Below are 18,168 nucleotides of genomic sequence, written 5' to 3' on the forward strand. Positions count from 1 at the left end.
AAAAATGGCAGATGGAATTTAACCCTGATAAGTGCGAGGTGATTCATTTTGGGAGGACAAATTTGAATGCGGATTACAGGGTCAACGGCAGGGTTCTGAGGAATGTGGAGGAACAGAGAGATCTTGGGGTTCATATCCACAGATCTCTGAAGGTTACCACTCAAGTGGATAGAGCCGTGAAGAAGGCCTATAGTGTGTTAGAGTTTATTAACAGGGGGTTTGAGTTTAAGAGCCGCGGGGTTATGCTGCAACTGTACAGGACCTTGGTGAGACCACATTTGGAATATTGTGTGCAGTTCTGGTCACCTGACTATAAGAAGGATGTGGAAGCATTGGAGAGAGTGCAAAGGAGATTTACCAAGATGCTGCCTGGTTTGGAGGGTAGGTCTTATGAGGAAAGGTTGAGGAAGCTAGGACTTTTCTCTTTAGAGCGGAGGAGGTTGAGAGGCGGCTTAATAGAGGTTTATAAGATGATGAGGGGGATAGATGGAGTGGACGTTCAGAGACTATTTCCTCGGGTGGATGTAGCTATTACCAGGGGGCATAACTATAAGGTTCATGGTGGGAGATACAGGAAGGATGTCCGAGGAAGGTTCTTTACTCAGAGAGTGGTTGGGGTGTGGAATAGACTGCCTGCTTTGATAGTGGAGTCGGACACTTTAGGAACTTTCAAGGGGTTATTGGATAAGCACATGGAGCACACCAGAATGATAGGGAGTGGGATAGCTTGATCTTGGTTTCGGACAAAGCTCGGCACAACATCGAGGGCCTGTACGGTGCTGTACTGTTCTATGTTACACCTCCTTCACGGTCATCCTCAACACCGGTGCTCCGCAAGGCTGTATCCTCAGCCCCTTAGTATACTCCTTGTATACCTATGGCTGTATGGCCAAATTCCCCTCCAATTCAATTTTCAGGTTTGCTGATGATTCCACTGTTGTGACAGATCTCAAACAATGACGAGACACAGTACAGGAAAGAAATAAAAAATCTGGTGAACTGGTATGAAGACAATAATCTCTCCTTGAATGTCAACAAAATGAAGGAGATATCTCACTGACTTCAGGAAGTGTAGTGGAGGGCATGCCCCTGTCTACATAGAAATGGGCGCGAACTTTTAGGTGTCCAGATCACCAACAACCTGTCCTGGTCCCTCCCGCGGATGCTATAGTTAAGAAAGCCCACCAATGCCTCTACTTTCTCAGGAGACTAAGGAAATTTGGCATGTCCACGACAACTCTCACCAACTTCTACAGATTCACCATTGAAAGCATTCTTTCTGGTTGTATCACAGCTTGGTATGGCTCCTGCTCTATCCATGAATGCAAGAAACCACAAAGGCTCGTGAATGAAGCCCAGTCCATCACTCAAACCAGTCTTCCATCCATTGACACTGTCTACACTTCCCACTGCCTCAGAAAAGCAGCCAGCATAATCAAGGACCCCATGCACCCCAGACATACTCTCTTCCACCTTTTTCCGTTGGGAAAAAGATACAAAAGTCTGAGATCATGTACCAACCAACTCAAAAACAGCTCCTTGCCTGATGCCATCTGACTTTTGAATGGACCTACCTTGCACTAAGTTGATCTTTCTCTACACCCTAGCTATGACTGTAACACTACATTCTGTACTCCTTCCCTATGTACAGTATGCTTTGTCTGTATAGCGTGCAAGAAACAATACTTTTCACTGTATACTAATGCATGTGACAATAATAAATCAAATCAAATCAATATCCTACCTAATGTTGTCATAGTTCTTCCAGTTTAGTACTTTCATTCTGGGACTACTTCTATCCTTTTCTACAAGCATCTTGAAACTTATAGAATTGTGATCACTGTTCCCAAAATGGTCCCCCACTGAGACCATCAATCACCTGTCTGAGCTTGTTTCCCAGAACCAAGTCTAAGATAGTTCCTTCCGGAGTTGGACTTTCTACATATTGCCTCAAGAAGCACTCTTGGACACACTGAACAAACTCTGCCCTGTCCAAGCCCCTGGCATTAAAGGAATCCCAGTCTATGTTGGGGAAGTTAAAATTGGATGAAAGAAAGGCAGGACCGATATGTCAGCAGATTACAGGAAGATATAAAAACAACAGGGTTGTTGTGACGATACCACGCTTCCTGAAGTCGGTGAGATATCTCCTTCGTTTTGTTGGCATTCAGAGATTATTGTCTTCATACCAGTTCACCAGATTTCTTATTTCTTTCCTGTACTGTGTCTCGTCATTGTTTGAAATCTGCCACAACAGTGGTATCATCGCAACAACCCTGTTGTTTTTATATCTTCCTGTAATCTGCTGACATATCAGTCCTGCCTTTCTTTCATCCAAGTTTCCGTAATTGCCACAACATCATAGTTCCATGTAGTAATCCAAGCATTAAGTTCATCCACCTTACCTGTCATACTCCTTGCATTAAAGCAAACACACCTCAGACCATCTGTCCTGTCATGTTTTGTACACACTCCGTGTTTTATTTCTCTTAACCATATTGGAACAATTCACTGAGTTCTCCACAGTCTCTGTACTCTGTGCTGTGGCCCTTCTTGATTTTTGTCTTTGGTTTCTCTGCCTTTAACTTTTCCCTTTAATGCTTTCTGTTTCTGTTCCCACCTTACTTCCCTCTGACCTCCTGCATCGGTTCCCATCCCCCTGCCACGTTAGTTTAAACCTTCCCCAACAGCACTAGCAATCACTCCCCCTAGGACATTGGTTCCAGTGCTGCCCAGGTGCAGACTGTCCAATTTGTACTGGTCCCATCTCCCCCAGAACTGGTTCCAATGTCCCAGGAATTTGAATCCTTCCCTCTTGCACCATCTCTCAAGCCAGGTATTCATCTTAGCTATCCTGACTTTCCTACTCTGACAGCACGTGGCACTGGGAGCAATCCTGAGATTACTACCTTTGAGGTCCTATTTTTTAGTTTAACTCCTAACTCCCTAAATTCAGCTTGTAGGAACTCATCCCATTTTTACCTATATCGTTGGCGCCTATATGCACCATGACAGCTGGCTGTTCACCCTCCCCCTCCAGAATGTCCTGCAGCCACTCCAAGACATTCTTGACCCTTGCACCCAGGAGGCAACATACCATCCTGGAGTCTCATTTGCGTCCGCAGAAACGCCTGTCTATTCCCCTTACAATTGAGTCTCCTATCACTATAACTTTGCCACTCTTTTTCCTGCTCTCCTGCACAGCAGAGCCAGTCACGGTGCCATGAACCTGGCTGCTGCCACCTTCCCCTGGTCAGCCATCTCCCCCAACAGTATTCAAATCGGTATATCTGTTTTGGAGGGAGCTGACCGCATGGGATCCTGCGCTGCCTTCCTACTCTTTCTCTGTCTGGTGGTCACCCATTCCCTATCTCCCTCAGTAATTTTTATCTGCGGTGTGACCAACTCACTGAATGTGCTCCCCACGTCTTCCTCAACATCGTGGATGCTCCAAAGTGAATCCATCCGCAGCTCCAGAGCCATCAAGCGGTCCAACAGGAGCTGCAGCCATGGTTACATGGTCACATGGATAGGACAGAAGGGGTGGGCTTGAGCAAGATGCTCTTTCAGAGAGTTAGTGCAGTCTCGATGGGCTGAATGGTCTTCTGCTGCACTGTAAGGGATTCAATGGATTCTATAAAACTTGGGATATTCAATTGTATTGGCATTGCAATATTAGATCCTTGGCACTTACCATCTGCACCAGCATCAGCGATTTTCTGCTTCACAAGAGTGGCAGTCTCTGGCCAGACAATGTCTGTTAGACTTTTGAGTTTCTCCTTAAACAGAAAGAATATACTCTCAAAGTGCATTTTTACCAGGAAATATACTATTAAATGCTTCTGTTATTCTGTAATACTAAAAATTATGTGGTTCAAAGTGGTAGTTGTATGGAGTTTCTTAAAGGAGGGGAGATGCAGAGAGACAAAGGGTTTTAGGGAGAGAATTCCAGAGCTTCAGACCCAAGCAGCTGAAGGTTGTCATCAATGAGCAATGGTGAAATTTGGGAATGCACAAGCGGTCAGAATTGGAGCACTGCAGAGACATAAGAGGATTGTAAGGAGGAGGATACAAAAATAGGGAGGGTTGAGGCTATGGAGGGGTTAAAATAGAGAGATTCAAGGCACTGCCAGGCTAGGAGCAACATAGAGCAGTGAACACAGGGTCATGCATGAATGGAACTTGGTGCAAGTTTGGATATTGGCAACGGTCTTTTGGATGATCTGAAGTCTAAGGAGCATGTAAGATGGGAGGTTACCTAGGAAATCAGTGAAACAATCAAATCTGGAGGAGCCAAAGCAGGGATACAGGTTTTAGTAAATGAGCTGAACTGGGGTAGAGATGGGAAATGTCTCAGAGGTGAAAGTAGGCAGTCTTGATGCTGGATAAGTTATGGGGTCAGAGGCTCAACTAAGATGGTCAAAGAAGGGGATGGGGATGATGGCTGGGAAACAAAATTTTTGGTGGGGATGAAAAATAACAGCTTTAGCTTTCCTAATACTTAACCAGGGAAAAGGTCTGCTCACCCAAAGCTGGGTTTGAAACAAGCGGCAGGACAAATCAGAGGCACCGGAGGGATGGGGTGAGTGAGTGGGGATGAATGCTATTTGTGTACATGTGAAATCTGGCATTGTGTGTCCAGAAAATGTTACCAAACAGCAGCACGTAAGTGAGAAATAGAAAGGGGCCAAGGGTAGATTCGTGGGAGAGACCAGGGGTCAATGACGCGGGAAGGGAAAGTTTACCTTTGCCACAGTCAACACAGGATGTTACTTGTGAATTTATCAAGAGATATTTTGGGATCATGGCAGGGGAAGAAGCAGATTTGAGGGAGAGGGGGACAGTACCTTAAGAGAGAACTGTTAGTGGTGTCAGAAGCTGAACACTTGTGTTCCAAAGTGTTTCATCACCACAAATTTGTCAAGTTGCGTTTATAATCACAAATATTTAGTGATTCAGTACAACATTAACATAATATTTCAAATTTCACAAATGAAATGAACATCTTGATGTTTAAAGTGCCTCATTTGCATTTATGACAGGAACAAAGATTATAAAGTACAAAGAAATTAAGACTCCTGAGCCGATGTTAACATAACATTCAATCCTCTGCATCCATTTTGACGCGTGTTATGCTATTTGGCACTATATTCCTCAGACTGATCTAATAATAGGAAAGTGGTAAAGCAGTAGCAACTGAAAATAAACACCATTTAACTTTTGGAAAATTCCACATCATGTACTTACACTATCTCCAAAAACTCTCTTTCCCAAAGCATTTCGATCAATTGTTCCATCTTTCAGTAAAATATCTGCAATGAGAATAATTATAAAATAACTTCAGAGTCGCTGTTTATTCAGCAACAAAGCAGGGTTAATAAGTGGAACCCTACCAAATTGCCACTTATATAGCAGAATATAACAACTGCATAACTAAATGGTTAGCAAGTTTGCGGATGATACTAAGATTGGCGGAGTTGCGGATAGTGATGAAGATTGTCAGAGAATACAGCAGGATATAGAAAGGCTGGAAAATTGGGTGGAGAAATGGCAGATGGAATTTAATCCAAACAAGTGCGAGGTGCTCCATTTTTGTAGATCCAATTCAGGTGGGAGCTATAAAATAAATGGCAGAACAATCAGGAGCACAGACACACAGAGAGATCTGGGAGTACAGGTCCACAGGTGGTGAAGAATGCATATGGCATGCTTCCCTTCATCGGATGTGGCATCGAGTATTAAAGTTTGCCAACTTTACAGTCGTTACAGTTGTACAAAACATTGGTTAGGCCACATTTGGATTACTGTGTCCAATTCTGGTCACTATACTACCAGAAGGACGTGGAGACTTTGGAGAGAGTACAGAAAAGGTTTAACAGGATTTTGCCTGGTATGGAGGGTATGAGCTATGAGGAGAGATTGAATAAACTGGGATTGTTCTCCCTGGAAAGACGGAGGCTGAGGGGCGACCTGATAGAAGTTTATAAAATTATAAGACGCATTGATAAGGTTAACAGTTGGAAGCTTTTTCCCAGGGCAGAAATGACAATAACAAGGAGGCACAAGTTCAAGGTAAGAGGAGAAAGGTTCAGTGGAGATAGAACATAGAAAAACTACAGCACAAACAGGCCCTTCGGCCCACAAGTTGTGCCGAACACATCCCTATCTTCTAGACCTACCTATAACCCTCCATTCTATTAATCTCCATGTACTCATCCAGGAGTCTCTTAAAAGAGCCTATTGAGTTTGCCTCCACCACCACTGACGGCAGTCGATTCCACACGGACAAACAGTTTGAGAGCAGATTTCCACTCCATCTGACGAAGGAGCAGAGCTCCGAAAGCTAATGGTATTTGCTACCAAATAAACCTGTTGGACTTTAACCTGGTGTTGTTAAAACTCTTACTGTGTTCACCCCAGTCCAACGCCGGCATCTCCACATCCTCTCGTAGCAGCCATTTCAGCCCTGGGAAAAAGCCTCCGAGAATCCACCCAATCTATACCTCTCAACATCTTGTACACCTCTATCAGGACACCTCTCATCCTTCGTCTCTCCAAGGAGAAAAGACCGAGCTCCCTCAACCTATCCTCATAAGGCATGCCAACCAATCCAGGCAACATCCTTGTAAATCTTCTCTGCACCCTTTCAATCATTTCCACATCCCTCCTGTAATGAGGCGACCAGAACTGAGCACAGTACTCCAAGTGGGGTCTGACGAGGGTCTTATAAAGCTGCATCATTATCTCCCGACTCCTAAACTCAATCCCTCGATTGACGAAGGCCAGCACACCATATGCTTTCTTAACCACCTCCTCTACCTGCGAGGCCGATTTAAGAGTCCTATGGACCCGGACCCTAAGGTCCTTCTGATCCTCTACACTGCTAAGAGTCTTACCCTTGATATTATACTCCTTCATCCCATTTGACCTGCCAAAATGGACCACTACACATTTATCCGGGTTGAAGTCCATCTGCCACTTCTCCGCCCAGTCTTGCATCCTATCTATGTCACGCTGCAGCTTCTGACATCCCTCCAAACTATCCACAACACCACCAACCTTTGTGTCGTCGGCAAACTTACCAACCCATCCCTCCACTTCCTCATCCAGGTCATTTATGAAAATGACAAACAGCAAGGGTCCCAGAACAGGTCCCTGGGGCACTCCACTGGTGACCGACCTCCATTCAGAAAAAGACCCATCTACAACCACTCTCTGCCTTCTGCAGGCAAGCCAGTTCTAGATCCACAAGGCAGTAGTCCCTTGGATCCCATGCCTTCTCGCTTTCTCGAGAAGTCTTGCATGGGGGACCTTATCAAACGTCTTGCTGAAGTCCATGTAAACCACATCTACCGCTTTTCCTTCGTCAATGTGTTTAGTCACATTTTCAAAGAACTCCACCAGGCTCGTAAGGCACGATTTGCCTTTGACAAAGCCGTGCTGACTACTTTTGAGCGTACTAAACTTCTCTAAATGTTCATAAATCCTGTCCCTCAGGATCTTCTCCATCAACTCACTAACCACTGAGGTTAGACTCACCGGTCGGTAATTTCCTGGGGTATCCCTATTCCCTTTCTTGAATATAGGAACCACATCCGCAATTCTTCAATCCTCCGGAACCTCTCCTGTCTCCATCGACGATGCAAAGATCATCGCCAGAGGCTCTGCAATCTCTTCCCTCGCCTCCCACAGTAACCTGGGGTACATCCCATCCGGTCCCAGTGACTTATCTATCTTGATGCTATTCAAAATTTCCAACACATCCTCTTTCTTAATGTCCACATACTCAATCTTTTCAGTCCACCTCAATCCTGTAGTACAACCACCCAGGTCTTTTTCCACCGTGAATACCGAGGTAAAATATTCATTAAGCACCTCTGCTATTTCTTCCGGTTCTATACAAACTTTCTCACCTTCACATTTTATAGGTCCTATTCCTTCACATCTCATCCTTTTACTTTTCACATATTTATAGAACGCCTTAGGGTTCTCCTTAATCTTACCTGCCAAGGCCTTCTCGTGACCCCTTCTGGCTCTCCTAATTTCTTTCTTAAGTCCCTTCCTACAAGCCGTATACTCATCTAGATCCCTATCATTGCCTAGCTGTCTGAACCTTTTGTACGCTTTCCTTTTCTTTTTGACTCGGTTCAGCGCAGCTTTCGTGCACCACGGTTCCCGTAACCTACCAAAACCTCCCTGTCTCATCGGAACGTTGTCATACAGAACTCCAGACAAACATTCCTTGAAAATCTGCCACCTTCCTTCGGTACTTTTCCTCGAGAATAGCTCCTTCCAATTTACGCCTCTAATCTCCTGCCTGATGGCTTCATATTTCCCCTTACTCCAGATAAACACTTTCCTAGCTTGCCTGATCCTATCTCTTTCCAATGCTAGCGCAAAGGAGATAGAGTTATGATCACTATCCCCAAGATGCTCCCCCACTGAGAGATCCGACACCTGTCCAGGCTCATTAGCCAGTACCAGATCGAGTACAGCCTCTCCTCTTGTAGGCTTATCCACATGCTGTGTCAGGAAACCCTCCTGAACACAGCTAACAAACTCCTCCCCATCAAAACCCCTTACCCTAGGGATATTCCAATCGATGTTTGGGAAATTAAAGTCTCCCATCACGACAACACTGTTATTCCTACATCTCTCCAGGATCTGTTTCCCTATCTGCTCCTCAACATCCCTGTTACTATTGGGCGGCCTGTAGAAAACACCCAGCAAAGTTATTAACCCCTTCCCGCTCCGAACTTCCACCCACAGAGACTCCATAGACAATCCCTCCACGGCTTCCACCTTCTCTACAGCTGTGACACTATCCCTGATCAGCAGTGCCACTCCCCGCTCCCCCCCTCCTCTTTTGCCTCCCTCTCTGTCCTTTCTGAAACATCTGAAACCCAGCACCTGAAGTATCCAGTCCTGTCCCTGTCCCCAAGTCTCCGTAATGGCCACCTCATCACACTTCCAAGCATCGATCCACACTCTAAGCTCATCCACTTTATTCACTACACTCCTGGCGTTAAAATAGGCACATTATTTAACACGGATATCAGAAGGACGTATTTTACACAGAGGATGGTGGGGGCCTGGAATGCGCTGCCGGGCAAGGTGGTGGAGGCGGACACACTGGGAACGTTTAAGACTTATCTAGATAGCCACATGAACGGAGTGGGAATGGAGGGATACAAATGAATGGTCTAGTTTGGACCAGGGAGCGGCACGGGCTTGGAGGGCCGAAGGGCCTGTTCCTGAGCTGTATTGTTCTTTTATCTCAAACCTTTGGTCTGAGCTCTCCCCTTCTCCATCACCCGTCTATTCTCCCTCTTACACTGTCTACAATCCTTCTCTATTTGCGGGCTAACCTCCTCGCTCTCAGTCACCGCATCATGATTCCCTCCCCCCAACCTTTCTAGTTTAAAGTCTCTCCAGTAGCCTTAGCCAACCTTCCTGCCAGGATATTGGTCCCCCTGGGATTCAAGTGCCACCCGTCTTTTTTATACAGGTCACACCTGCCCCTAAAGAGGTCCCAATGATCCATGAACCTGAATCCCTGCTCCAGTCCCTCAGCCACGCATTCATCCTCCACCTCACTCCATTCCTGCTCTCACTTTCCCGTGGCACAGGCAGCAATCCTGAGATTACTACCTTTGCGTTCCTCCTTCCCAACTGTCTACCTAACTCCCTATATTCTCTTTTCATGACCCCTTCCCTCTTCCTACCTATGTCAGCGGTACCAATATGTACCACGACCTCTGGCTCCTCTCCCTCCCACCTCAGGATATCTGGGACGCGATCAGAGACATCCTGGATCGCGGCATCAGGGAGGCAGACCACCATCCGAGACTCCTGTCTGCCTCCGCAAAAATGCCTGTCCGACCCCCTTACTGTTGAGTCCCCGATTAATACTGCCTTCCTCCTCCTTTCCTTAGCCCTCGGAGTTACAGGGCCGGACTCTGCACAAGAGACACGGCCACTGCTGCTTCCCCCAGGTGGGCTGTCCCCCAGCAGTACTCAGACAGGAGTACTTATTGTGAAGGGGCACATCCACCGGGGTGCTCTCTATCACCCGAGCTTTCCCCTTCCTGGACATTACCCACTTGTCTGCCTCCCGTGGCCCCGGTGTGACCACCTGCTGATAGCTCCTGTCTATCACCTCCTCATTTTCCCTAACCAGACGAAGATCCCCGAGCTGCAGATCCAGTTCTCCAACATGGTCCCTTAGGAACCGCAGCTCGATGCACCCATCACAGATATGGACGTCCGGGAGGCCAGGAGCCTCCAGGACCTCCCACATCCTACATTGGGAACAACAGGCTGGCCTCACACTCATAATTTCCCTTCTTATTTCAAGGAACACAGAGAAACGTACTTAAGAATTAAACTTACCCCACCTCGCCCTTTCCGCCTCAGCCTTTCGAGCCAAAGCCCTTCAGCTCTCACTCTGCTCCCTTCTCACTCCGCTGCCCGCTCTCTACGCTGCCTGCTGGATACTGCGGCCTCCCCTTTAAACCTCCTGTGCGCTAAAAGAAAATTCAAAAACCCTTCCAACAACACCCAATGTCTTGCACAACTCCAACAAGACGTCCCAACTCATTTATTCAATGTTCTGACCAATGAAACCAAGCATGGTGAATGCCTTCCTCATCACTCTGACCACCTGTGACTCCACTTTCAAGGAGCTATGAACATGTACCCCAAGATCTCTTTGTTCTGTAACTCTCCCCAAAGCCCTACCATTGACTGAGTAAATCCTGCCCTGGTTCAATCTACCAAAATGCATCACCTCGCATTATCTAAATTAAACTCCATTTGCCATTCGTCAGCCCACTGGCTCAATTGATCAGGATCCCATTGCAATCGGAGATAACCTTCTTCACTGTCCACTATGTCACCAATCTTGGTGTCATCTACAAACTTACCGACCATGCCTCCTATATTCTCATCCAAATCATTAATATAAATGACAAATAACAGTGGATCCAGTACCGATCCCTGAGGCACACCGCTGGTCACAGGCCTCCAGTTTGAAAAACAACCCTATACAACCACCTCTGGCTTTTGTCATCAAAGCGTTCTCCAAGGCGGCCTTCACGACACACGACAACACAGTTCTGCAAACATGAGGACGGCCTCAACCGGGATCTTGGGTTCATGTCACACTATCTGTAACCCACACGACTTGCCTGGGCTTGCAAAATCTCACTAACTGTCCTGGCTGGAGACAATACACATCTCTTTAACCTGTGCTTAACCCTCTCTTCACTCACATTGTCTGTACCTTTAAGACTTGATTACCTGTAAAGACTCGCATTCCAACCATTATCTTGTAAATTGAGTTTGTATCTATATATGCCCTGTTTGTGAACAGAACTCCCACTCACCTGATGAAGCGACAGTGCTCCGAAAGCTTGTGGCTTGTGCTACCAAATAAACTTATTGGACTTTAACCTGATGTTGTGAGACTTCTTATTCTGTCATCAAGCCAGTTTTGCATCCATTTAGCTACCTCACCCTGGATCCCGGGAGATTTAACCTTAGGCAACAACCTACTATGCGGTAACTTGTCAAAGGCCTTGCTAAAGTCCACGTAGACAACATCAACTGCACTGTCCTCATCTACCTTCTTCGTTTACACTTCAAAAAACTCAATCAAATTTGTGAGACATGATTTTCCACTCACAAAGCCGTGCTGACTGTCTTGAACCAGTCCTCTAAATGCCTGTAGATCCTGTCTCTCAAAATACCTTCCAACAACTTACCCACTACAGATGTGAGGCTCACTGGCCTGTAGTTCCCAGACTTTTTCCTGCAGCTCTTTTTAAACAAAGGCACAACATTTGCCACCCTCCAATCTTCAGGCACCTCACCTGTGACTATCGATGATTCAAATATCTCTGCTAGAGGATCCGCAATTTCCTCCCTAGCCTCCCACAATATCCTGGGATACACTTCATCAGGTCCTGGGGATTTATCTACCTTGATGCGCTTTAAGACTTCCAGCACCTCCTTCTCTATAGTACGTACACTCCTCAAGACATCAATATTTAAAGTCATAGAGATTTACAGCATGGAAACAGGCCCTTTGGCCCAACTTGTCCATGCCACCCTTTTTTTTAAAACCCCGAAGCTAGTCCCAATTGCCTGCATTTGGCCCATATCCCTCTATACCCATCTTACCCATGTAACTGTCTAAATGCTTTTTAAAAGACAAAATTGTACCCGCCTCTATTCCTACCTCTGGCAGCTTGTGCAGACTCTCACCATCGTCTGTGTGAAAAAATTGCCCCGCTGGACACTTTTGTATCTCTCCCCTCTCACCTTAAACCTATGCTCTCTAGTTTTAAACTCCCCTACCTTTGGGAAAAGATATCGACAATCTAGCTGATCTGTGCCCCTCATTATTTTATAGACCTCTATAAGATCACCCCTCAGCCTCCTACGCTCCAGGGAAAAAAGTCCCAGTCTATTCAGCCTCTCCTTATAACTCAATCCATCAAGTCCCGGTAGCATCCTAGTAAATCTTTTCTGCACACTTTTTAGTTTAATAATATCCTTTCTATAATAGGGTGACCAGAACTGTACACAGTATTCCAAGTGTGGCCTTACCAATGTCTTGTAAGACTTCAACAGGGTGTCCCAACTCCTGTATTCAATGTTCTGACCAATGAAACCAAGCATGCTGAATGCCTTCTTCACCACTCTGTCCATCTGTGACTCCACTTTCAAGGAGCTATGAACATGTACCCCTAGATCTCTTTGTTCTGTAACTCTCCCCAATGCCCTACCATTAACTGAGTAAGTCCTGCCCTGGTTCAATCTACCAAAATGCATCACCTTGCATTTATCTAAATTAAGCTCCATCTGTCTTTTGTCAGCCCACTGGCCCAATTGGTCAAGATCCCGTTGCAATTCGAGTTAACTTTCTTCACTGTCCACTATGCCACCAATCTTGGTGTCACCTGCAAACTTGCTAACCATGCCTCCTATATTCTCATTCAAACATTAATATAAATGACAAATAACAGTGGACCCAGCACTGATCCCTGAGGCACACCGCTGGTTACAGGCCTCCAGTTTGAAAAACAACCCTCTACAACCACCCTCTGGCTTCCTTCCGCTAAGGGATCCTGTGTCCCTTAGAGGAAGGAAATCTGCTGTCATTACCTGGTCTGGACTACATGTGACTCCAGAGCCACCGCAATGTCGACTCTCAAATGCCCTCTGAAATTGAGGGTTGTTAGGGACAGTCAGTAAATGCTGGCCCAGCCAGCAATGCCCACATTTCATAAATGAATTTTTAAAAACTGCTTAACATTCACACGTGAACTTTGAATGTGTCAGCAGGTAGCCCTGCCTTGGGGATATCAAAACTGAGTCTGATCCCATAGGTACACTACCTATGTTCCACTGACCTCCAAACATCCACTTTGCAGTACAGTGACAAAACAATGAAGTCAATTCCAGCCACATTCAGTGCCCTGCCTGCAACTGACTAATGCAGCAAAAGCTGTGGATGGAATCAAGGCACTTCAGTCTGGATGATTCAGTTATTCACTGGACAAATTCACTAAGCCACCAGAGAATGTTTTTTAAAAATAACATTAGTAATTGGTTGCAAAGCTTCCAGGAGACTGCAACCGTGCCATATTGTGATTTGTAAATGGAGGCTTTCCTAAAGAGTAAAAGAAAAAGCTGAATTCTAAAAATGGTACAAAGGAAGAAAGAAGCAATTAACCTTAATGAAAAGTTCATTCAGGTTTCTACAGATTTTAGTAACCTGGTGAAAATAATTCTCCATTATCACAGCACTGCTGTACTGGAACCAAACATTCCCATGGGAGAGAAAATGAGGAATGCTACATACTGGAATAAATCTGATCAATATAAACAGTTGCATGGGAAAGCATGGTGAGAGTGGAACACAATGGTATTGAATGAATGGAAAAGTCCACACTTAGAGCAGGGGTCCCATTTAGATTTATAACAAATGGCTGATGACCACCATAAGGAAAAGAAGTAAATACCTGATCAGTGGCACAACCACAAGGAGGAACTTTACAAAATGCTGAGTGCTACAATGTCTATTAGTAACTGTGGTAAAGGATGCAAAGTTATCTCTTGCTAATGTTTGAAAAGTGGAATCACTCAATCCCACAGAAATTTATCAGCTTAAAAAAGTTGAAATTGGTGCTTTGGTTAAAAAAAAGCAAAGCTAAATGTACCTTGTCCAAACTTCTGAATAATCTTCTGATAAGCAGCTCTCCCTGGTCTGTAAGACTCATGTGCTAGATGGTCAGCATCAATGGTAGCTGCTCCCATTTGCTGTAGGTACTGCACAACTGATGTCTTTCCACTGCCCGTGCATCCAGTCAATCCAATTACGTAAGGAATAGATGCAATTCTGGGATTATTCTGAAATCAATTCAGCATAAGTTAAGGATGCATTTCAATGTTTACCTAAAGCATATTTTTGAATGAATTTAGAATTTTGTCACTCCTGTGAAATTGGACTCTTCCACACTGCTATCAAATATCAGCATTAGGATCTCCTATGTTGAGTAACATAGTTGAGAAGTAGTTTAAAGCTTTTCCTACATCATCCCAACCTCAAAGGTATAACCCCACCTAAGTAGACATTAACACTTCCTTTTTCAGCTGCTCATGTCTTTTTTAGCTTTACTGTCAATTTAGTTTGAATTGCTACCAACGCCTATACTTTGTCAGAAGACTAATGAAATTTGGCACGACCGCTACAACTCTCACCAACTACTACAGATGCACCATAGAAAGCATTCTTTCTGGTTGTATCACAGCTTGGTATGGCTTCTGCTCTGCCCAAGACTGCAAGAAATTACAAAGGGTCGTGAATGAAGCCCAGTCCATCACTCAAACCAGCCTCCCATCTATTGACATTGTCTACACTTCCCGCTGCCTCGAAAAAGCAGCCAGCATAATCATGGACCCTGTGCACCCAGGACATTCACTCTTCCACCATCTTCCCATTGGGAAAAAGATACAAAAATCTGAGATCACGTACCAACTAACTCAAAAACAGCTTCTTGCCTGCTGCCATCAGACTTTTGAATGGACTTACCTCACAATAAGTTGATCTTTCTCTACACACTAGCTATGACTGTAACACTACATTCTGCGCTCTCTCCTTTCCTTCTCTATGAATGGTATGCTTTGTCTGTATAGCGCGAGAAACAATACTTTTCAGTGTATACTAATACATGTGACAATAGTAAATCAAATCAATTGTGCTGACTCATTGCTAGTTTTGTGAGGTCATTTACATTAATGATATCACAATTTTATTTCAGATACAAATTAAACCCAGGTGCAAAGCGCTTTTTTATTCTAAACAAGCTTAAATTTGAACTAAGGTGCCAGCATTCAATGTTTAGTTCCTCCCTCTTACTAAACCCTGTGTTCCCCAACATTTCTGGTCAGTTATTTGTGTCTTCCTTTGTGAAGACAGGGCCAAAATATGTATTTAGTGGGTCAGCCATTTCATTGTTCCCCATTTTAAATCCCCCTGTTTCTGACTGTAAGTGACCTACATTTGACCTCACCAATATCTTTCTCTTCACAAACTTATAGAAACTGTTACAGTCAGTTTTTAATGTTCCCTGCAAGTTTACTTATGTACTTCAGTTTTCCCCTCCCTAATCAATCTCTTGACCCTTCTTTGCTGAGTTCTAAACTGTTTCAAAACATTTTCATAAATGACCTGGATGAGGAAGTGGAGGGATGGGTTGGTAAGTTTGCTGACGACACCAAGGTAGGTGGTGTTGTGGATAGTTTGGAGGGATGTCAGAAGTTGCAGCGAGACATAGATAGAATGCAAGACTGGGCGGAGAAGTGGCAGATGGACTTCAACCCGGATAAGTGTGTGGTGATCCATTTTGGCAGATCCAATGGGATGAAGCAGCAGTATAATATGAAGGGTACCATTCTTAGCAGTGTAGAGGATCAGAAGGACCTTGGGGTCCGGGTCCATAGGACTCTTAAATCGGCCTCGCAGGTGGAGGATGCGGTCAAGAAGGCGTACGGCGTACTGGCCTTCATTAATCGAGGGATTGAGTTTAGGAGTCGGGAGATAATGCTGCAGCTTTATAGGACCCTGGTTAGACCCCACTTGGAGTACTGCGCGCAGTTCTGGTCACCTCATTACAGGAAAGATGTTGAAGCCATTGAAAGGGTGCAGAGGAGATTTACAAGGATGTTGCCTGGATTGGGGGGCATGCCTTATGAGGATAGGTTGAGGGAGCTTGGTCTCTTCTCCCTGGAGAGACGAAGGATGAGAGGTGACCTGATAGAGGTTTACAAGATGTTGAGAGGTCTGGATAGGGTAGACTCTCAGAGGCTATTTCCAAGGGCTGAAATGGTTGCTACGAGAGGACACAGGTTTAAGGTGCTGGGGGGTAGGTACAGAGGAGATGTCAGGGGTAAGTTTTTCACTCAGAGGGTGGTGGGTGAGTGGAATCGGCTGACGTCGGTGGTGGTGGAGGCAAACTCGTTGGGGTCTTTTAAGAGACTTCTGGATGAGTACATGGGATTTAATGGGATTGAGGGCTATAGATAGGCCTAGAGGTGGGGATGTGATCGGCGCAACTTGTGGGCCGAAGGGCCTGTTTGTGCTGTGGCTTTCTATGTTCTATGTTCCCAAACTGTTTTTCCTGGCCAATTTGTATGCCTCTTCTTTGGATCTAATACTATCTCTAATTTCTTTTGCAAGCCATGGTTTTATCACAATTACCATTGTATTTCTGCCCCCATCAGGAATGAACAATTGTCACAGTTCACCCATGCTCTCTTTGAATGTTTGCTATTGCCTTTCCATTGTCATCCCTTCAAGTAATGTTTCCCAACCCATCATGGTCAACTCATGCCTCATACCATCATAGTTTCCTTTATTTAGACTCAGTAGCCTAGTCTCAGAATCAACTACATCACTCTCCAGCTTGATGAAGAATTCTACCATATTATGGCTAATCATCCCCAAGGGGCCTTGCACAACTAGACTGCCAATGATTCCTTTCTAATTGCACAATACCTTGTCCAGGATGGCCTGTTCTCCAGTTGGTCCATCAACCTATTGGTCCAGAAAACCATCCAGTACACACTCCAGGAATTCCTCCTCCACCATCTGATTTTCCCAATTTATATGCAGATTAAAGTCAACCATAATTAGATAGTTTTTTATCGCATGCGTCTCTAATTTCTTGTTTAATGCCATCCTCAACATCACCACTGGTTTGGAAGCCTATATACAACCAACACTAATGACACTAGAGGGCGACACGGTGGCACAATGGTCAGCACTGCTGCCTCACAGCGCCAGGGTTCAATTCCAGCCTTGGGTGACTGTGAGGAGTTTGCACATTCTCCCCGTGTCTGCATGGGTTGCCTCTGGGTGCTCTGGTTTCCTCCCACACTCCAAAGATGCACAGGTTAGGTTGATTGGGCATGTTAAAAAAAAAATGCCCCTAGTGTCCGGGGATTAGTGAGTAAATATGTGTGGTTATGGGAATAGGGCCCGGGTGGGATTGTGGTCGGTGCAGGCTCGATGGGCCGAACGGCCTCCTTATGCACTGTAGGGATTCTATGATTTTTTTTTCCCCTTGTTGCTTCAGTCTACCCATACAGACTCCACATTTTTGGAGCTAATATTCTTCTTCACTATTGCATTAATTGCAAACTGTCAGCGTTAAAAGTAGTAAAAATGTACCCAATCATCTGCTTCCACCTGCCCTGAGTCACTTTTGAAACCTGGCGCCGCCTCTGGAGCTCCAAACTCCATGTTAGCACTCAGATTTCTCATTGCACTCTCACGCTGTTTTCACTCTCCTCTTGTTGTCTGTCTTGGTGTCCTCCTCTCACACTCTCCTCTAGATGCCGCCGTCTGTCCTGGTATCCCAGTGTCCTCCTCTCAACTCTAGATACTGCTTCACACTTTGTTATTTCCGAGGAGCTACTAAAAGACCACCTGGGGACTACACAACCCAACTTCAAAGGGAACTACATGAAGGCCATTTGCAATTCAACAGACCAGGCTTACCAGAAGAGACAATAAGACAATGGTAACAAAAACATACTGTTTCCCCATAATGACAGGTCATTAATAGTCCTGAATCCAGACACCTGATGATCATCCTT

The 18,168-nt window shown here is 45.2% G+C and overlaps 1 protein-coding gene across 1 annotated transcript in view; it reads right to left on the bottom strand.

The window, feature by feature from the left end:
- coasy (CoA synthase) overlaps positions 1–18,168 on the bottom strand; it is a 68,271-nt gene that overhangs the window by 16,704 nt on the left and 33,399 nt on the right. The window contains exons 5-7 of the mRNA XM_078224298.1: positions 14,229–14,418; positions 5,248–5,312; positions 3,695–3,779 (exon numbers count right to left, since the gene is read on the bottom strand). Coding sequence (XP_078080424.1) covers positions 3,695–3,779; positions 5,248–5,312; positions 14,229–14,418 — 340 coding nt within the window. The remainder of the gene's footprint in view (positions 1–3,694; positions 3,780–5,247; positions 5,313–14,228; positions 14,419–18,168) is intronic.

This window comes from Mustelus asterias, chromosome 11, assembly GCF_964213995.1.
Source record: "Mustelus asterias chromosome 11, sMusAst1.hap1.1, whole genome shotgun sequence".
Lineage (NCBI taxonomy): Eukaryota > Metazoa > Chordata > Chondrichthyes > Carcharhiniformes > Triakidae > Mustelus > Mustelus asterias.